Consider the following 22655-nt stretch of genomic DNA (forward strand, 5'->3'; position numbering starts at 1 on the left):
AGTCTGAGTCATAGTAGTTAAGACTACAGTCTGATTGTAAGCATTGTGTTGACTGTTCAGAAGGGGTCTTCAGAAATGACTTTTTTCTCAAATGATACAGGCTAGTTGATAATATTGTTAGGTTACCTAATTTAGGCCTACACACCAAATTTGATTCAATTCCAATCAATTCCAATTCTTTAATTATTTATTATAGTGGTAGGCTACCCGCCGTAAATACTATTTTATTAAAAATAAAAATTTTCGACGGCAATAACTCCGCTCCAACTGGTTGGAATTGAACCAACTTTGGTGAACATCGTTTCTATAGACAACCTAACACTATTATGGCGTGAAGAGAAAATTTTCAAATTTTATGTTATTTATTTTCATATAATAAATAGAAACTTTCTTCTCCTGTAGCAATGTGGCTACTGGTTGAAATTGAACCAAATTTGGTCTGTAGGCATAAATTAGGTAACATAACAATTTTATCGACTAGCCCGTACCATTTGAGAAAAAAAGTCATTTTTGAAGACCCCTAGTGAACAGTCAACACAATGATTACAATCAGACTGGAGTCTTAACTACTATGACTCGGACTCCACCCTTTGTTCCCCAGGTTTGACTTGCCTTTGACTCGGTGGTAAATTAAAAATGACTCGACTTGACTCGAGTCAAAAATATGAAAGTGAGATAGACTCGTGACTCGGAACCCTGAGACTCGGTAACATCCTTGAACATACTTGTTTGCATGCAATGTGCAAAGCGAAATGGAATCGCTTCGAAACTGAGCCAACATCCATGTCACGAGTCGAATTTAGCTTTTCAGAAAGCAGTATATAGTATTTCCGTTGGAATTTGAGTTGATCCCAATCACTGCTGATAATAATGAACCCTTCACAGGTCCTGAACTTATATGAAGACGCTTTTTCTGATTGGGGCGAGAGAGCGTGAATATCCTATGTTTAATGCTGCTTGAATATTATAAATATTTGAAGTATACTGCGAAAAGTGAAATCTTCATTTACATTTCAAAGTACTCAGTTTATATTGACATTGTAACTTGAGACGGTTTGCCATTGATGTTTAGAAATTGTCCGAGTTTAGTGTTTTGATATGAGAATTACAATACGCTACTGCCTATAATGGACAAATGAAAGCATGCAGGAGATTCCCCGCCATACGAATTGTATAGCCATTGTCTTAAATCGTATATGGAAACGCAATGTTTAGTAATCCTTTTATTAATGAAGTGGAGAAATACTTTAATCAATAATTTTGGCAAAGTCCCTGAACCAGCAATTATTAGGAGCATAAACGGTATATACGATCTTTTCCCTTGTTAGAAGCTGTTAATCCATATTACTTTTGTGTGATCATCAGCACCAACAACGTGACATAACCAAAATACGTTTCTGCATTGATATTTGTATTTGAAATAACGGTTTCATTTCCATTGGGCTATTTCAAATCTAGGTGATCCTGAATCAACGATTCGAAGCTATATGCCGCCCCAATAAATACCAGATAACGAAGACAAACTAGAATAGAAATTAGGACCTATAGTAGCCTACCCATTACTATAATACGTCTACGTTTTCCATCCAAATGCCCTTTCTAGTTTTTAAAGGTTCTCGCAATCTGTTAGTCAACAGCGTTAAACTATAACTTGATAAGTCATGGTTAGGATTTCATTGACAATATAATATGATTTCATCGACAATAACATATTATGTATGTGCCGATGGTATCTGTACTGAGTCAACGTATTCATAACCAAAACAATACTTTGCTACTGTTGTAAAATACTTTTCCCCATATTACAGGCAGTAATAGGAAGTATTTTGTCAATAAAATTTACCGATATTGCATAAGTAGACCATGGTCGAACAATCTGCGAATGGATCTGAATGTCAGTAGTGTTTGGAGTTAGAAACGTTTCGTTAGCATCTTCCTTGTCGTTCTCATTCTTAATTCGCAACCTGTTTAAACCGAATATTTGGAGGGTAGCAGTCGATGTGATATGCTGAGATATATATGTACCGACACATTTACGTGTGTACTTACCTGTGAGGAAAATTGATCGCTATGATATTGGGTCTCCAGAAAACGGTAAGATTCGAGGAACAATTTCCCGTACTGACATCAACGTACTCAGGATAACTTGGAACTGATAATGTAAAATTAAATTATCTGTCGGTACCATACTTATAAAGTTAATATGCTGTTTATATGTTGGTATGAACATCCCCAAGAGGTCATCCTGATGAAAACAAAGGTGTTACAAGAATAAGAAATATTGAGTAGAAATTTTAATGTCCTCTAATATTGGCGACGCCCCCAGATGACGACGAGCATTTTCGGCAATTCGAAAAACCAGTATAATGCGTCAAAAATAAAAATAGATTCGACATTACGAAACATGGGCTATATATGAAGTCAAGTTGTAGCTCAAACAATTATGAATGACCAAGTTAATTTCCCGTAAAGAAACTATCACCCATATCGCTGTTAGACTTTTTTATATTGTCCACTAGAGAGTTATATAGTTCCATGAATAAACAGGCATGGTGCAAAAGGTCTCAGTTTGCCGAGAAGCACGCCATCCACCCTATACATACATGCATACATACTCATATCGCTATTATGATTGACTAACCGAAGAAAACGATTGGAATGTGATACACTTGCAATAATAACTGTCATTCAGAGGCGAAACTGATAAAAGATCGGTCTCCTGCAGACAAGATCCAAACACGCCACAAAAGTAATTTCTTGCCCGAATATTCATGAGTTGAAAGATTGTCTATCACTATTTGGCGATGGGCAAATTTCTTCCTGTCAGAGATTTTCAAACAAATATCCAATTGAATAGCATATTCATATTAAAATGAACCCGAATATTTTCGGCTGACACTCGTCACATATATAATTATATATGCATATCGGATAGCACGAACCCAATGAGGGCAATGAGATTCGAATACCAGGGGAATGGGAATATGAATAATTATAACCTGTCAGCGTCACATTTCTTTCAAGTTTCGTTCTGTTGGCTCCAGCTGCGTTAAAGCCGACGCACGTATAGGTCTTCTCGTCAAGCATAGTAGCATTTCGAACATGAAGAATTGAAAATCCGGGGCCTGGTGTTTGATAGACGGTATTCACAGTTTGCGTTATATTGGCTGTCGAATCAATCCAGTACACAGTCGGATGCGGTATTCCGTTTCCAGTACAGTTAATCTCATCAGTTGTTCCTGATTTTACTGTTTCGTTGTTTGGAGAGAAAGTCAGTTTGCTTAAGTATTCTGTGAAATCGGGTTCGAAATAGTTAAAACACATACATTTATAATTGCTGCTATCGATTTACCTTTTTCACATATATAAGGCAACAGCATCGATTTGTTACCGATCTTTTTCCATCCCGAAATAGTTGTGGTAACATAGCCAGCCCCATGATTATTTGGATATTTAGGAGACCTATGAATGAATATATAGTTAGCCGCTGTCAAAATGAAGAAAGAAACGCGCGATTACCCATAACATATTTTATGTAAATATATACACATAACTTGACGAGGCACGTTGAGAGAATGCAGAATAATATTAATTCAGCTATCAGATATGCGTTAGTGGTTATTGGTTATTAGCTTGAACCCAGTGGTTCCCAACCTTTTGCGACTCATCACTCCCTTATAAAGCTCGACACAAATTTTCGCCCCTTCCCGCCTATGCCCTATATATTTACGGACCCGAAAAAGAGGGCATATATACCGGAAAATATATTCCCTTATCTCTGACCACTGGTGAATTGACTGAAAAAAAGATCACTTTTCAGAGTCTGTGCTAGGAGAACCGGTTTCCGCGACTATTTCCCGTTGGGTTGACCTTATTTTAGTGAGCGTTCGCGTCATCTTCTCTTATATTCTGTATTTACCGTAAAGCTGGTAAATGCACACATAATCCGGGGAGCAACCTGCCCCCAAAGGAAAACGGCGAGATTGAAGTAAAGTTTTAAAATTTCAGTAAAACAGTCAAAATGTTATTCCTATGCAATACGTGAAGAGGTCAGATTACAGAATTGCGGTAGTTTAAGATTTGGCAAGGTTGCAGAGGTAGAGATGATTGAAAATGAAGAATCAAAATTAAATAAATTATGCTGTGATTTTCGAGTACAAGTGTAATTCAGTCCAGTGGTGCATTCAAGAATATGCACAGTGCCCAATAAAATTACGATCGGTACAATGTTTATTTTGCATCTCCACATTTTTTCACATTCCATTTTGAGGTCTGCGTATTTTGATTGTTTTTCTGATTCCGTTTGTAGTATATTGTGATCATCTGCGACAGCCAGTTCAATGAATAAGCATTCTCTTTTTTTAGTTTGATCATCATATCCGGGCGGTTGCTCGTGAATTCGCGGTCAGTTATAACTGGTACATCCCACAGACGTTTTACTCGGTCGTTTTCTGTCAATGGTGCTGGACTGTAATCATACCAATTTTCTGTCGAAGTGGTGATGTTAAAGTGCTGTTATTGTTAATAAAATAATAATAATAATAATTATTATTATTATTCTATCAATCCACATGATTTAGGGGAATACATATGGGATGGTATCAGTTGACCGTGAGTTCTTACAGTAGTAAGTGACTCCTGGAGGTACTAAACTTCAGTAGGCCTATACAATTGAATAATATAGTCATATTGAAATAAACTCGATTATTTACTTCTGAAACTCGTGAGAGGAAATAGTCAGCAGCTAGTATGGGGAATTGGAAAGGTCATTGTGTGATGGTATCAAAAAATCGTATCAACAAATCTGACGTTAGCGGCATTACATTTCGAATATACCAGATGAGCAGATACCTTAAGCTCAATGTTCTATTTTCAGATGACACATGAGTTCCTGTTGCCAGAAACTAGCTTGGAGTATTTCGATAACGATTACAAGGCACAAAAATGAAAAAAGTGCACGGCCTCCCCCGATGTCACAATAGAGCTATCCATCAATGTTGGCCTATGCAATTGCAACCCAAAATTTCATTTCGTCAGTATAATATGGCATATAAAACACACTGCATTCGCTGAAAACAGCGGAACAGTGAAGACCCGATGAAAGAACGCACTCACAAGGAATTGAAAGTGCAAGAAAAAGCCGAAAATAGAGATTACCGCCGAAAAAGAACTGCTACATCCGGCAGTAAGTCGAGGTGGATGCCAATTAATGAGACTGCAACTGGCCGTTAGGCATCCCCCTATCTGTTCATTATCTGTTCATTATTATTATCACGTTGCTTGTTATCGCATTGTACATTGTCCATTTGAAATATAATCTGACAATTATTGAGGGCAATGACGTAGCCGAAGCCATCGCCATGATAGTATCACCAATATTCACAGATTGAATCGGAGAAACTATTATCACATCAGAGCCGAAGCGGAAGTATTAGCTATCTAAACATTAAACAATCAATCAATATAAGAGTCAGTATAACTACTATAACAGAAGTCCTGCGGTCCCAAACGTTATTGCAGCATGCGCTGCCATATCAAAATATTGCGCAAATCTGCGTATTAGTGAAACAGTAGATCTACTTTAACTATTATTTCTGACATAAAGATTTTGAAAGACACAATATGACTTACCATCTTGTGTAAGATGACGCCATTTTACTCTGCCATTTGAGAATTCCATCTTTCACTGCAGCTCCAATATGGAATTGAGTTTTTGGATTCCTTAATGAATAAATCAACATGTTGATGCAACAACCTCATATCGACAGCTTCATATTTTTTACCAAATGACCATATGTTGGTCGTTTGATAAAATATATCGACACTAGTTGATGTCAAGCTTCGGCATTAGTTTATATCATTATTCCCTCGATGATCGCTGGGCGAGTTAGGCTATACAATGTTTTTTTAAACTATAGCAATCAATGTTGGGTTTGTACTCTACCTCATCAGAACGACAAACTTTTCCAGTTTGAGCTATTTGTAAAAGTGTGAAGATGATAAGTTTTAGTCATATCACTTCGATAAGGGCATTAGTCTATCTATACAGTGCAACAATATTTGGTATGGACAAATGGATTATTTCGAATAATAGTGCATCCCATTTCCTAATCAAAAGCATCTGTTCCCTGATGCTCAATGACACGAAAATAGTGAATAGCCTATGTTCAATTGTCAAAACCTCAGATAATCTGCTATTTCCCGAATATCATAATTGAGAAGTTTCTCATAAACAGCCATAACCTTCCATGACACCAAACTCTTAGTTAGGATTGCTAGCATTTGGATTGCTATCTTTCATATTTTGCGATATCACGATAAGGAAGGCGCGAATTTTTTCATTATGATGAAGGGGGGCGTGTGTAAAATAGTTTGAGAACATTTGGATAAAACAAAGTAATGAATGAATCAATAACTCAATAAACGAAGAAGTAAATAACAGGATAAATGAGTAATATAAATAATTGAACAGTTATACGTACTAATATTACCAGGGGAAATACTCACATTACGTTTTTGCGAATGAGCTCATCCGTTTCCTCATCGTAAATTTCAATCAGTCTTTCACCCGCGTTAGCACACGCGACCTTGGCGTCATCAAAATTGAGTCTGCTCTTGCGATGGAACGTAAATACTTGATCACCACGATTCAAAGTTATTGGGAAAGCTGTAATATTATGGAGATTGATAGTTATTATAATAACAGACCGACTCCTTCCGTTAGTGTTCATAATATGCTTTACGACAACAGTGAATACCACGATTTTGCAGGTCCTTTGCACCAAAAACAGGTAGGCCTATTCCTCGCAATTCTGATTTCGTTGAAAGATCTTTGAACTGCATTGCTCGTTTTCTGGTTTAAATCGTTGATTCAGAGCGATTTATTTCAGGTGTTTACCCTTAATTTTAAAAATTAATTCCGCCGCGCTGATTTTTAGTGATTTTTGCGACTGTTTTATTTCTGGAGAGATGCATGAATAGGGTTTATTGTTGGACAACCATGTTGATTGTACATGAACTGGACAATTGGACATACTTTATCGTATCCAGAGACCACTCCAAATATCATCAATGCTACCCGTGATACATATGCTAGTGTTATGGATGATTCCGATTTGATTCAACATCAAGGCTGATCGAAATCGTGCACCTGAGCTTCTAGTCAAGTATTTGTGTATCACATATTATTGGAATCACAACTGTGACACCAAATTGCATGGAAAATTCAAATATGTTCACTTTATGCGACCATAAAAATGTATTACCAGTTCTACACCCTGACTATGACTAGGACTTGACTCTGTGGTGACTTGAAAATGACTCGACTTGACTCGAGTTAAAACTGTGAAAGGGAAATTGACTTGACTTGACCTGGTTACAACCCTGCCACAGCCTAACAAACATCTCCCGGAAAGGGTTATTGACGATTCTAGCAACCCATTATTGCTAGTGAGGTTACATTTTTCAACTATTGGGTGGTGATTCCGAGTCGTGCATTATTGATTTGATGCAATATGCTTCTGGTTAGTGTGTTGGGTTGAGGTTAAGGGATTAAAAACTGCAATTATTCCTGTAAACACGATATTTTGATCGATTCAATAGACATGACGAACAATGATTTAACCTTGGGGTAGGCATGATCGAGGACCCAATCATGATTGGAGAAATATCAATAGAAAAGTCCACCTTTTTGGCATATAAACTCAAATTTCCTGCTGCATTTAACAGCTTTCCAAAATCCGTCTCCATTCACGATTCCGCAATCTTTTTTATGATAGGTATTCGGCTGTCCTGTTAACCTGTAAATGCGAATATTGAATGAAGAATTGCGTATGTTTCATTTATCTTATACTAATAATAACGAACAGCATCACACAACTCACCATGCCTGATGTGTAAATGTTTCATTGGAAGCAGAGGTCCCATCTAACCATCGCCACGTTCCTTCCTCTTCTTGATCGGTGGCTCCAATCCACCAACGATTAGGCCTATAGGAACGAAAACTGAGCTACATGGTCCCAGCGAATATTACACCAGCGAAGAAACGTATATCGGTATGATAATGTTTCTGTATTTCCTGACATACCATCTCTTGATTACGTCCGTTAAATTCTCCGAATCAATTTTAATAAGAGTCATATTCGCGTTTTCGCATTCCTCCTTCGCACCCTGCCAGGATTTTTGTACGGTGCGAAACCTCAACTCATACGCGTCCAGATAAAGTGAACCTAAAGGCAAAAATCTTCGATTACAGCTTTGCTCAAGTTCCAACATAAAACATAGGAAGTCAAATATTTGACCAGTAGAATTAGAAATTCCTAAAAGATAGCTGAGATTCGCTGTAATGTTGAGGTGAACTTGCAGTTGTCGTCTTAGAAATTACGCGTCACTACCACAATGCCACCAATTATACAGTAGCAAAAATGATTCCCTACTTAATATGTTAATTGCCAAAAAATTGTAGTCGGATTTGAAGAAAGTTGACAGACCCGAGTCTTATACGACAATTTTATGATGAGGAACAGAATATAGCCGACTACATGCATTGAAAGTCATAGTTCTGGAATTGGGAGCATTATAAACTTATGTCGCAACGTCTAGGCATATATGTATTAGAGATGTAAGGATCATGGTTTTTCGGGATCCGGATCCAATCCTGTTCAATAAAATGGAATTCGTGTCCGTCTCAAAATCCGAGTCCAAAAATGTCCTGCACGAGGTTGAGCATCTATTTGCTAGGGATGGTGTAAGCCTCTGAAAGGTTCAGGTTCGTGTGAACGCGAACGTTTTTTAAAGGTTCTGTGTCAATGCGAACGTGAACCTCACGACGTCATGTGACGTCATATTGCTAATTCCAACCCTACATTTCAGTGAAGTGATAGCCTATATCCAGAGGTGGCCAGTAACAAGTACCTCTACTTTTTGAAGTAGATTTGCCCACTTCCACTACTTATTAAGTAGGTATTATATTAAACTACTTCTACTTCTACTTGACACTTTTCAGTTTTTAGGCAAAAATAAGCGTGGAATACCTACTTAATTACTTACTTACTTGTGAACCGCCACAACTACTTCTATACTCAAGTAGAAATTCCGGCATTACGGCTACTTCTACTTAAGTAGCGACGGTGACTACTTTGACCACCTCCACCTATATTAATATACACGATGCCTTGCAACGGCTACGGCCACATAATGTCACAATGCTGAAGTCCATATTGACGTTTGAAACGTCGCCAAACGTATCAACTGAAGCAATCAAATATAATAATCCCATAAAATCAATATCTTCCGTCGCTTTGCCAACAATTTCGACGGGGACTTGCAAGCCTTACCGAGGCCAGATCGGACAATGTATTCGGCGTTCGAGTATTGCTACGCTGATATTGTGCAGAGTGTGAAACGGGTTTCTATAGTTGCTACCGATATTAAACCATCAACAAATTATACAATAGTAGCCAACACTCCAATCCCACGGATTTGGTTTTCGTGATACAATAAACGTATGAAATCAAGATAGACCCTGTACGCCTGCTAGATATTTTACATCAGACAACAATATCAATTTCGCTAACTACCTACTTGTAGTTTATTTCGCTCTAGATCAGGGGTCACCAACCTTGTCGCAATCAAGAGCTACCTCTTCCGCTTTCATATCCATAGCACTTGGCAGGAATCACATTGCGATAAGATTTCTAAGAGAGTCTTTTAAATCAAAACATCTCATTTCAACAAGCTAGCCACTAATTTTTTTCAAGAAATCATGAATTACCTCTCACCATGTTTTTATAAATTATACGACAACAGTTAACTCAAATTTGGCATTGTCCTGGACGTCGAGCTACCATAACGGACCCCTCCGCACCCATTCAAGTAGGCCGCGGGTGGCATTCGCGTGGATAGGCAGTTCGCCATATCCTAAATCTTCGATATCTTGTGATTCTATTACATGTTGGTATATTACTAATTGTAATTAAGGATATTTGATATCATCATTTTAAGTGTTTATATATATGTATTGTCATTTGTAAGTTACATCTTAGTGTGATTAATACAAGATTAGCGAAATCAATCAGTTTATATATTTAAAAGCTCACTGGGAATAATCTGACGAATGTTGGTAAATGCTGCTTATCGATCTATTTTTAGAACAGGCTCGCGGGCTACTCATCTAGTCCTTGCGGGCTACCTGCGGCTCGCAGACACTGCGTTGGTGACCCCTACTCTAGATGTTGTGTGATTGATTGCGGGTGAAGCTCACACCAGAGAGTCATTAAATATTCGTGTAAGCTTTTGGAATTAAGCAAGCAAAATTTTGGTCATTGTCAAGGTGCATGCTCGTCTAGTTTTTGAGATTTTTTTATGCTGCCAGCGCCATGCATATTGTAGTCGCGCGCAGTTGAAATGCAAGAAATTCCAACCGAAGATGTTATAATGGAGTGAAAATTGTAATATGTGAAAAAGGTTCACAGTGCAGAACCTACCAAGGTTCGTTTGTGAACGTGAACCTCCGAATTTCCGAGGTTCACAGACAAAACGCGAGCTTCAACTTCAAGGTCACACTATTCCTTTTGCCATGTCCGCAAAATTTTTGTAAGTACACCTCAGCAATGCATTGATGTTTGCTATTGCGGATTTGTCAAAAGATAGTGGTCGAATGCTTAAGCAAGCTCAGTCCAAGTTCATACAAAATATCGAAGTAAACAACAGAAAGTCTCTTTCATGCACGAGAAATTTAGAATGCTGTCCTGATCCGGATCTGGCTGTCGGGCAAAAATTTGAATCCGGATCCGATTCTGTTTAGGAGGCAATTGCCGGATTCCTGTCGGCTTAGAATCCCTAATCCTGATCCTGTATATCTCTAGCATATATTGAAAAAAAAACGGAATCATATAATGTAAGCAGTAAGCACGTACCGTACCTTCAAAATCAGTCGTGCAATTTTTGGCATGCCAGGAAATATTTCCTGGTCCCGCACAAGTGTATGCTTGTACACCGATTTGGTAAATTGAATTTGGTTTTCCCGAATAATTATACGTATTATTTTCTTTGTTCACAAAAACCGAAAAAGATGTCTTGTTCCGCTGTTCCCCTGCATACACCCAGTTGGTAATACCGTTGATAAATATCTAAATAATCAAATGGAATATTTATTTTTGTGGCGGTGCTCCTCAGATAATTGGTTTTAGGACAAGCTTACCATAACCACATCAAAATCACGAAAAACAATGATTACCGGTTTGCTATGCACGGACAAATCTAAACGTAATGTGACTTCAGCAGTGAATCAATTTTTTATGGTTCAAGGTAAGTCCAAAAGCGGTATCTGAAAACGCACAATGAGATTTAAATGAGCTATAAATAAGCCCATACAATAACATGTCATCGCGTAAATTGAGATTAACGAACTTCCTCGATCGTTAGACAAAAGCGCTGAACACGTTTTGGTCAGAGGAAACTCTAATATTTCAAAGCCTATTTACGCTGTTCTGCAGCAAAAATGTTTACCGCAAACGTACGACATGAGTATCTTCTAATGCATTGAAGCTCGAAACGCGAAGATTACAGCAGAGTCTCACCTGGTCTCATAAAACATATAACCTGTATATATTTAGTATATATATATCTAGTTCCTTTATCGGCTCGGTTTATTGGCAATGTTAATCAGTTCAATAAACCACAAGATTGTGCTACAATGAAAAGACAGGAAGGTGTCGAAACGACTTGGAGTAGTCTTCGAAATCAGACACCAACCTTGGCCTAGGCCAGTGCATCCAAACCGGAGGACCGCGACCCACCAGAGGGTTGCCAATGTATTTTCATGTGTTGCAGTTTGCTAATCAATATGCCAAGTACCTTATCTTCTCACGATTAAACGAGCAAATAAACTTTCACACCCTTTAAAGTTTAAATTAAGCTGTTTTGCTGCAATGACCACTACTGGCCAGGTTATCTTGCTCACAATAATTCGTGAGCCAGAACTTCGTGAAAGTAATTTTGGTTAAGGCGCGAAATCGGACAGTGTGTTACTGTGAATGCCGGGGAATTGAAAATAATTTCTTCCTGCAAAGGCTTTGTGCACGTTAGTTGGGAAACACCGCATTCCAGATAGATATGGTGTTAAAGTTGGCAAACAATTGTCGCGAAGCGATTTCCTCAGCCGAATCCAGTTACGGACGACTCGAGAGTCCCTTGCCACGTGTTGAATGTTTATCTAAGCTTCTCGTCATTTGAACTCGACCTTGCTACAAGTCGGCAGCAACGGAATCAACGTAAAGATTAGCCTACCGGCCTGGTCTAAGTGACCATCGCAGTCGAGAAACATCATGAATTCTCCAAAACAACAACATCGACGCACTTAGAGTTGGATCCCGCTTTCACGCGTTTGTCATAGGCCTATCTCATATCTCATGGAAGGCCGCACAAGGAAATTAGGTAAAAAAGAGGCTCGCGGACTGCAAAAGGTTGGGAAGCGCTGGCCTAGGCGATGTAAAGCGGAGGCATGCACACTGAATGAAACGTAAAATATGATTACATAAAATAAGATAATATGAATAACTAATTCCAAACATTTCACAATATTCATTTTCCTGTAACATAGATTAGGATAATCGGCGCATAAGTAAAGAAGAGTCTTGCCTCATATGCGTGACTTATGACAAATAATCCTCACGCGTAATAGCTGACTTCATATATTTGCAAAATAAATAATATGCCTCGTTTAAACAATCGGACAATATCATACATCATTCAAGCTTAATCTTTGCAAGTGACTTGAATAATTATGCTCATGAAAATTGTCTCAATTTCTATATGTGAGATGTGGTACCGATGGATCACTGGGACCGAAAATACTTTGAAAATTCTCTATGATAATTTCATGATTACACTCCGTGAACTTGTCTACAATTGGATGCCGGCAAAATCTTTCCTCACATACAAAAAAATTCGACGTGCGCGAGCTATGGGGTCTCTCACAGATGTTTTTTGTTTTGGGGGGTGTAAACTAAATTTAGATCGACATATACATTTTTCTTTGTAACCTTCAACACGAACAAACCAGCAATAATTTTTATTGTGAAGTGTAGGGCTTGTCTCAGGCTATATAATGACACATATTATTTTTTTCAGTTTCTTCCTTGAGTGGAAATTTTTCAATTCATGTATGAAATTCGTTGGGTGGGGACCGATGATACAGTAGCCAAATCAAGCAAAATAATCAAGCATACTAACCATGAAACAAATGAAACATGACTGCGTACAGAAAATCTTTATGTAATAATTGCATACGATGTTTTATCGCTATAACGAGGTATTTGGAAGTCACACTGTCGTTTTTCGGGCAATATGTATGTACCCTCAAATTTATAAGTTCGAGCCGAAATCGAAACGTGATTTTATGACAACATTTGAGTGAATATTTATTATATTTTTTGACGGTTGCTACCAAACATTCTTCTTTGGCTTGCTGTAGCTTAGATTATAATACTGAGCAAGAAAAGTTGTCACATTTGAGTTTTTTAGGGTATATGTGTCATGAGTCCCCGGGTCGTGTGCCATTGGACCCACCGGGTGGGACCGATGATACGTTCGAGCAACAAATTTTGAACGTCCATAAATATTTTTTGAAAAGACGGATATTCATGTATATGTGCGCGATAGGTAGAGCTTGTATCAAAGTGCTGAGCCAGCAAAAGATCTGCTGTTTTCAGCTGAACATTTTGGGGGCAGCGATCATTTTCCGATTTTTGATCCATCGGTACCACATCTCCCCTACCTCTCATTCTCCATGTCATTCTCCATACCTTGTATTTGGTTATTAACTCCAGTGGCACATTTGTAGGCTTTTCCCATCTTATATCACATGTATTTGAGTTGGATTTAGAGACGGATATATTGGTCACTTGTTGCGGCAATCCTACACTCATATGTCGAGTGCGGTCGGTGACCATATAATTTGTGTTGCATTCGCCCGTTTTCTCCGGACACGGCATCACCTGCAATATAGAATCCAGCAGTATTCCTCAGTACAGTGGTTTCCAAAGTACAGGGCGTTTCCCTAAGCGCGTTCGCGAGCGTGACGGGAGTTCTGGCCGTGACATGGACGATCGGGACCGCTGGCTATGAAATCGGGTGGTGGGAACAAATATGGGCGGTATAGATTTACAAGGAAACTGCGGCGTAATGTTGAACCGATCGACGAATTAAGCAGTCAAATACGCCGTAAAACACAAAATCGATTCAGCCAAGACGATTTAGGATCGTCGGTCTATTCAATTAGCTGACCCGGAAAAATCCATTGCTGCTTGACAATGTTGATCCTGCTCAACAATGGATAGATTTAAGTGTCGGCAGACGCCATACAGAGAGTGGGTATATTTGTGTGATGCGAGAGCTGCGAAGTTTGTTCTGGTTGTTTTATGCAAACACTCACAGTGGCGCTTATCGCCAATACGGTCATTTGTGCCACGACATTAATTTCAGTAATTTCAGTCCGTCAGGCCGTTCTAATGTTTTGGACGACTTCCATGCTCGCTCTCTTTCAACATCGGTCCCTCCCGTCTTTCATGCGCCCAGAGCTTGAACTTTTCTGCCGACTTTTGGCCCGGCCTGGCTTACCTTCACGCTAGACGTTGGAAACACTTTTACGGCAGTGAGGTCAGCGACGAGGCGCTCAGAGAAATCTCCTACACATAGAAACTTGGTAGAGCCGGGGCCTACGATACGATACGATACGATATCGTAGGCCCCGGTAGAGCCGAGACTCGAACCAACTACCATCGGTGTCGTGACGATGTCGCTTAGCACACAGCGCCACTCGCTTCACCCTTGCGAAGTATATTTAAATATACTTATTGCTGTAGAATGTGAATAGGCTTTTAAGGGAAGCTGACATAGACGATTTAACTCTCTGTTTCAAACTATCTTGATATTTTAACAGTGCTGCGTCCTGGGCTTGGCGCTCTAGTAGCGAGAAACTATACCGCTCGTACTTGACCGACATATTTTTCAAGTGCTATGAGTTGAATCGGTTTCCGGTCGAGATAACATCGGAGCAAAGTGAAAATGGCAATGTCCGGATCCAGTAACAAGCCCGTCATCTATCAGGAACAAACTGTGACTGCTAATGCAATTGACAAACGCATAGCTGCATTTCCCTTGTACAAGGTCACTGGCGTAAGTATGACCAGAATCAAGCATATTTACCGTTACTGTAAACATGGACCAGGGCCGGACAGTCAGGTTATGAACCTGAATATCAGCAGTTGCTGGAGTTACTTTTCTCGCATGAACAACTTGCTCGCCATTATCAGTCTTGATTTGCAGCCTGAATAGAGAGAATGTGATATCGTGAGTAAATTCACTTTTGAGACATCAACGTGGCATTTGTCGTTTCAAGCATTCGTACACTGTTTAGATGTCATATTTTCTGTTGTAAGCTAGAACTGACAAAGTTTGTATTACGTACTATTAAATCACCATTCCGGTTCAGGCGACGTAGAACTAGGGTTACCCTATTCTGAGATCCGAAAAAGAGAGATGTGGTTTATTCTAAGAAAACTGGTGAAACTGAAAATTTTTCTACAAATTCTACCAATTCTATTATCAATATTATTATTATTACGAATCGATGACAGTGCCGCTTATCGCTTATCGCATATCGCTTATCGCTACGACAGTGCATTTCTCAAAGTTCAGTGTCATTGCTATGGGTATCGTGGACGACGTTGTCCGCGACGCAATCCCACTCTCCATTCTCTCTCACTTTGCTGGATCTATATTCAGGTCTCTAGTTTGTTGGGTCAACTTTCAGGTCTCAACTATCAATACGCTGCGGTCACAGCTGGATCGGCGATGACGAGTCCACATAAACTCCGGCACATAGAAGAATAGAGCATAAACTCGAACCAGCAACCATTTGTGTTGTGGCGGTATCTACATTCGCGAAATGTTTTTCTAATTTTATGCGTCTCACACACACACTGTTGTTTTACGCTGCTGTCTTTTTCTATATATATATATATAGGCCTACTGCATTGCTGCTACGCTGCAGTTTCAACTGATGTTAACTCTTAATCGTCGAATTCAACTATGTTTTATGACGTTAATCATGATGAAACCTCTTGATAAAAGAACACGAAAAGTTCTTCGAGCAATTATATGTTATTATGGATGTGCTTTGGAAAGCCGTGTTCAAATTTTGCATCACCAATCAGTTATTACTATACATTCGTACAGTTTTTTTCTTGTAAACTATACCTGCCAATGCACTTTTATGCCTTGTCGGTATCGATGTCACAAACTTGTTACTGATAGCGACCATCTCAAAACGCCACGATGGGAGTGATGTGGCATGTAAACGTACTCAACATTTGCTGTATTAGTCGATATTTACCGTTTTCGAGTCATATTTCTACAGGTTTATTGAATAGCCCACCACGTATAGATGTGACCAGATAATGCAATATTTCTGTATAGATAAATCATACGAGAACCATAACGCTTTTATCTACATCAGTGGTTCCCAACGTGGGCGATATCGCCCCCCAGGGGGCGATTTGGTGGTCTAGGGGGCCAAATTAACGAAGGGGGCGGGGGGGGGGGGGGGGGCGAAGTCAAAGGAAACCCAAATTAATTCGTGAATTAACATGAATGATATTTTTTTTAGAAATTCATGCGACTTTTTCAAAAAATTTACGCACCGGGCGCGATTTAACATTTTCATGTGTCTTGATGTCGGGGTACCCGTCACCCAACAAAAATACGCATGATTTATGAAAATGGGAGAGTTCGGCGTCGGTCATTACTGCGCTACGGCGCACCAAGATATATGAAGTTAGAGGCCATGTAACATGCGACTCCGAGAAGTGTGCCAGAACGATCAGCAGCAAGAAGACTTTGGCCGAAAAGGAATGCCCTTGTGCTGACCGAAAACTTCGATATATATACATATATGTTTAATTGTCCATAGGCGCCTCAGCGGCTGGCGTCAAATATTCCTGTCCTGGCGACCTTAACCCTACATGACAAATGCCATCCCACAAGGAAAAAATATTTGCCAGTAAAGAAATACCAATATGAAATCATGTGCGTCTTTTAATTTGGTACGATTTGACGATTTCCATATCTTCTGACATAGCAGATATAGGAGGTCACGAAATAGCATCATGTAAAGAAGTGAATATAACAACGATTCCGCCCGAAGATGTTTAATTATTATTTAGGGGTACTACCCAGAGGTGGTCAAAGTAGTCAAGAAAGCTACTCAAGTAGAAGTAGAAGTGGCGACGAAAAAATCTACTCAAGTACGAGTAGAAGTACTTCTTCCATAAGCAACCGAAAACTACTTGAAGTAGAAGTAGAATTGACTGACTTTAAATCTACTCAAGTAAGTAAGTAGTTGTGAAAACGATCGTAATTCGTTCGCATGGATTGTTAAAAAGTGCATATTGAGCTATGCGAAAGGTGCCGAGCTAGATTCATATTGATGCATACCAGGAGATATTCAATTTCTGACAGCATAAGCATTCGTCCGCATCATGGGAGGAAAATGATAGTATATTGATATGGAAATGCGATACTAGTCCTCTGTTTACTCGAACAACCCGTCCTAGAAAATATCATGGTATGGCGCCCTCCCACATATTATAAGGACCGTGGTTTAGTCGAAGAGCAATACGGAGAAGTCGCATATGCGGTGTGAACACTTTGCGCAATTGGTAAACGTGAATAAAATATATGGTGGATCGTAAAAATGCCATATTGTGTACCTTTATTTCCGGAAATTGAACGCATTACTGCACTTGCTTTTATCTTCAACATGTATGTTATCGAGACAAAAGAACTGATATTGATTGGAGCTCAAAGTGTATGATACTGGGAATTGAAAATGAAATAGAAACATAAATACTACTTCTAAAAGCGGAATATGTATTTCATGTCTAAAGACAGAAAGTTTCAAAGGTGGTATGCTAAAACAGCTGTAAAACTAAAAAAGTCAGACTTCACTTTTCCAGATTAGGACACGCCATGGACTGCTAGATTACGATATGATAAATAAATGCTAGATAGCGAAACATCAGTTTCAAACATTATGATGAGCTATATATTCTGTGGTGAAATATTCCAATGGGCAAAGGGCGACAATGCGATGTGAACGGAGCCACGCCAACCCGCTACCCAAATTATATTCACCGATATACTTTCGTAAAATCATACTGGTTACTCCGTATCCTCAGAGCGCGAAGCGAGACGAAAATTTTTGGCTTTAATCAACTTTTATGAAAATTAAATGTTGATACTCCGTGAAAATAGCCCCGAAATTCCTCAGGCTATCTTCCTGATTTAAGGATTAAATTACTTCTACTTGACAAACTGAAAATAGCGAGAAGTAAGTAAGTAGATCAGAAAAAATTACGAAGTAGAAGTAGAAGTAGCGAAAATTAGATCTACTTGAGTAAGTACCAGAAGTAGAGGAAAACTACTTGGGTACTTCGAAAAAGTAGAAGTACTTCGTTACTGACCACCTCTGGTACTACCTTTTCAAACGTACCACATCGACCATATTGATCGATTCAAACATGAATTATATAAATTTGTCGCGCTTCGCGCGTTTAGGCGAAATACGGTGACTCACCAAACATAGGCTTACCATACGTCCTCTTTTAAGAGGATTTGTCCTCTTTTTTGACTTTTTTGAAAGTGTCCTCGGAGGACGCCCTTTTGTCCTCTTTTTTGAGATTTTGTCCTCTTTTTTGAAAATTTAGGCAGATTTAGAGCAACTTGCGAGTGATATGCCGTATATTAGCACAGAAGTGAAGCTCCGGCGGGTATTTCGGAGTGAAAAACGGTGATTCTAGCTCTGAGCAGAAGTGATGACCTTTTTTTAGTCAACCGATCACAAAGTGGGAAAAATTAACAGGTTTTTGAGAATTTTACTCCGGTTTTGTTGCAAGTTGCAAATTTCTGAAAAAGTGTCCTCTTTTTTGATTTCCAAAATATGGTAAGCCTACCAAACAGTACATGAAATAGGGTATAGCTGATATGTAGCGACAAAAAGCCCACTGGCTGAGGGGGGTCTGGGGTTTGGTTTATCACCCTATGGGTCCAAAGACCAACGTTTTTTTTTCGGGGAGGGGGGCTGATGAAGTGCTATTTTTCGGTTCCCAATATTTGGGGGGCGATGATCGGTGTGGAGCTTCAAAAGGGGGCGATGAGTCGAAATATAGGTTGGGAACCACTGATCTACATGATACCGATTGTGATTTAGGATAAATTATATAAGCTTTAGCGAACTTAAAGATAGTTTGGTTTGGTATGGTTCCTTATAGGTACTCACCTGTGAGTAATGTTGAGCGCTCTGCGATTTGGTTTCCAAACTACTCCGAGATTCGATGAACAATTTTCCACATATACTTTCAAGTTTTCAGGAGAACTGGGCACTAAACAATACCAGTGAAAACTTTGAAAGTGAATGTTATTATTTGTTTGCCTAATTATATGCTAACCAGCATGGGCCAAGTGCGGCCCGCAGGCCAGATGTGGCCCACGGAGATATTTTGTGCGGCCCGCGAAATGTTGCTTGAAAGTGAAAATATGAAACCTACTTTTTAATATTGCTACGTGGACTAAAACCATAGGATGTTTAGACTGAACCTGTTCATTAACATACCGTGATTAGGCAGTACATACGTACCTCACATGCCTAATTCAGATTCAAAGTAAATTTAATATAGCAAATTATGCAGTTACAATTGAAGTCACAACAAGTCACCAGACCATCTTCGTTGCCATTGTCACATTACACAATACGCGATCTGTGTTTCAAATTGTTACGTGATGCGTTTCCAAATCCCAAATTTGTGAAACAAGTCAATCAGTGCCCATGATTTCTATGAGTAGGCCTATAACACTACTCACACAGGATTTCAAAAAAATAAAGCCAAAAGGTGAAATTCAAAGATGGTTCGGAGGACTAAATATTTGTTTTTAGTACCCGTCTTTTTAGTAGTTAGTGCCGAGCACTTCGCCACGTTTAAGGGTTATAATTTAAGTTGGTTCCATACCAAAACACGAAGACATACACCCGATCAAGTGGTGGCCAATTCGGAATAACTGCAAGCTTGGCTAAACACCAAGGCCCTTTCGGCAAGCTGCACACTTCTCGGAAACCAGCTACCAAGACAATAAGTTATATAGTATCCCCAGGACCGTATAACTGCCGCACTGAAACCCTTCAATTGGGGGGCGAGCTCGAAGGGCGCCTGAAATTATTTCGTGAATGAACATTAATTATGGGGTATTTAATTTTTGAAAACTTCTCTCAGATTTTTCTGGCGCTGCGGGCCATTTACTGAGCAATGGTTTATGGAATTGGGCATTTCGGCGGCAACCATTACCGCGCCACGACGCAACAAGATGCATTAAGTTTAGGCCAACACGGGATACCGAGAAGGCACTCCAATTGCAACTGCTTATAAAATTAACTAATAAAAGCGGGGGAAAGTTCGACAGCGAGAAAACCTTGGCCGAAAAAGACTGCCCTTATGTTGACCGAATACCACCATGTCCAATTGTCCATGAGTAATATTTGCTAGTGAAGAAATAGCAATTGGAAAGCGTATGTGTCTTTTAGTTTGGTACGGTTTGGCGAATTCAATATCTTTTCACATAGGAGACGGAAGGTCACAAAATAACAATATGTAGCGAAGTAAATTTACGAACGATCCCTCCCGAGTATTTTCAAGACAGCATCTCACTCAGCTCTAGCGGTAAAGCTGAGTACGTGGGCTAAGAAAGGTTAAAAAATATAGCAATATATATGGAATTACCAATATTATTCACCGATGGAATCATGACTCGTGGAAAAATACCGCGCTTCGCGCGATTAGGGCATAAAACGTTGCCTATACAAGAAATCTCGCTCAGAAGTAGTATTAAAAAAGTACATCCCGATGGGTCTTGTCTGGGGCGAAGCCCCAAGGAGTTTGGTTTATAACTTCATGGGGGGAGGGGGCAAGACCAGCGTTTGGGGGAGGGGACTGACGAAGGGCTGTTTAAACCATCCAAGATAAATTTAAATGTATTGGTAGAATAACGGGAATGGGGCTTAAAAGAGAGTTCAAAATGTATCATGTTTAACATTGTTTCAAAATACGACGGCAAATAAATATTTAATTTTGGTAATTAACCATCACTTTCTCATTCTCTAATATCAACACATCCACTGAGCACCATTTAGTGTAATTCCCTGCTCCCAATTTCGAAATGAAATCAAAACGCTGAGGAATACAGCTAAAATTTTTGACACGGCGCGCCAACATATTTTCTTCCTCTCATTTGGCCCTAGGAGAAAAATAATTGCCCGCCCCTTTGCTAAACGGTTACTATATTTAACAATGAATCACGACTAACGATTTTTTGACCTAAAAACGAAATATTTATCAATAAAAATTGAAAATTTTGACATTTTGTGACGTTAAATGACTTATTTTTGACAAAATTGTGCTCTCATGTATGTAAATCAGGAGTTTTCGCACATAATGTTAGAATTGTACTACTTTTATCCATTTCACTACTAGGAGCGTAACAAGATGGCGACGAGCACACTCACTAAGCTAAAAAGATGGAGCCGTGTAGTGTGTCCGTATTTTTTTTGCAATACGCTAGAGCTCCCAAAGTTTTGTATTCCTCATCTTTTTCCTTCGGCGCTGTGCAGTGTCATGTTATTTGGAATGCTTAAAAGTGCTTCTAGTAAATGAAATATTGATGGCAACGGCTCATATTACGTCAGTACCATCCGAATTGGTTTTACGTTTGAAATATTTGATGGAACCGAGACAATAATTATTCTATAACGTCAAGACCGAAGCACTTGTCCGATATGCACCGCGAAAAATACAATTAAGATATAAACAAAGGGGTGGAGTTGAGCGGGCATGTGTAAGATCTTCGAAGTGTATATGTGACATTAAATCCTAAATATGTCGGATGATCATACCTGTCAGTGTTACAGTTCTTTCGAGTTTCGTTCTGTTGCCTCCAGCTGCGTTAACTGCGATACACGTGTATGTCTTTTCGTCAAACAATGTCGCTTCACGAATATGAAGAATTGAACATCCAGGTCCTGGTTTCTGATAGACGGTATCCACTGTTCGCGTTACATTCACCGTCGAATCAATCCAGTACACGGTCGGATGTGGTATTCCATTTCCAGAACAATTAATCGAATCGGTCACCCCTGAGTTTACTGTTGCGTTGTTTGGAAAGAGAGTTATTTTGCTCAAGTATGCTGTAAAATTGACTTCGAATCAGTTTGATTGATTCCACTTTAATTAATTCATTCTGTTCACATTTTTCGCAAATATATGGCAACTGCTTTGATTTGTCATTTGTATGTGTCCAGCCGGAAACCGTCGCTGTAATATAGCCAGTCATCCGATTATTTTGGTGCCCAGGAGCCCTGTGAATAATTGTTAGTTGCTATTAACAGGAAAATATACGCGACATGGTGTTCATGAATTTCCCGCGCAACATCATGGTGGGAAGCACAATGCTTTTCGAAGATATATTGTATATGCACATATGCAGGCTACGCATACTGACTGAATGAAGCAGTAATCATTTCAACCAGCATATATATGTTGATACTTTTA

At 39.2% G+C, this 22655-nt stretch overlaps 2 protein-coding genes across 2 annotated transcripts in view; one reads left to right on the forward strand and one right to left on the reverse strand.

Moving 5' to 3' along the window:
* The window catches only part of LOC145452907 (macrophage mannose receptor 1-like), a 448907-nt gene that overhangs the window by 358131 nt on the left and 68121 nt on the right, over nt 1-22655 (forward strand). The gene's annotated exons all lie outside the window — the stretch shown is intronic.
* The window catches only part of LOC145452896 (uncharacterized), a 172899-nt gene that overhangs the window by 53495 nt on the left and 96749 nt on the right, over nt 1-22655 (reverse strand). The window contains exons 18-29 of the mRNA XM_080331023.1: nt 22001-22291; nt 19340-19442; nt 15208-15328; nt 13806-13997; nt 10922-11129; nt 8087-8228; nt 7884-7988; nt 7687-7799; nt 6508-6667; nt 5632-5721; nt 3353-3462; nt 3000-3290 (exon numbers count right to left, since the gene is read on the reverse strand). Of these exons, the coding sequence (XP_080187149.1) occupies nt 3000-3290; nt 3353-3462; nt 5632-5721; nt 6508-6667; nt 7687-7799; nt 7884-7988; nt 8087-8228; nt 10922-11129; nt 13806-13997; nt 15208-15328; nt 19340-19442; nt 22001-22291 (1926 nt within the window). The remainder of the gene's footprint in view (nt 1-2999; nt 3291-3352; nt 3463-5631; nt 5722-6507; nt 6668-7686; nt 7800-7883; nt 7989-8086; nt 8229-10921; nt 11130-13805; nt 13998-15207; nt 15329-19339; nt 19443-22000; nt 22292-22655) is intronic.

This window comes from Botryllus schlosseri, chromosome 12 (genome assembly GCF_051294905.1).
Source record: "Botryllus schlosseri isolate E-star chromosome 12, Bs_hap1, whole genome shotgun sequence".
In the NCBI taxonomy this organism is placed as follows: Eukaryota; Metazoa; Chordata; class Ascidiacea; order Stolidobranchia; family Styelidae; genus Botryllus; species Botryllus schlosseri.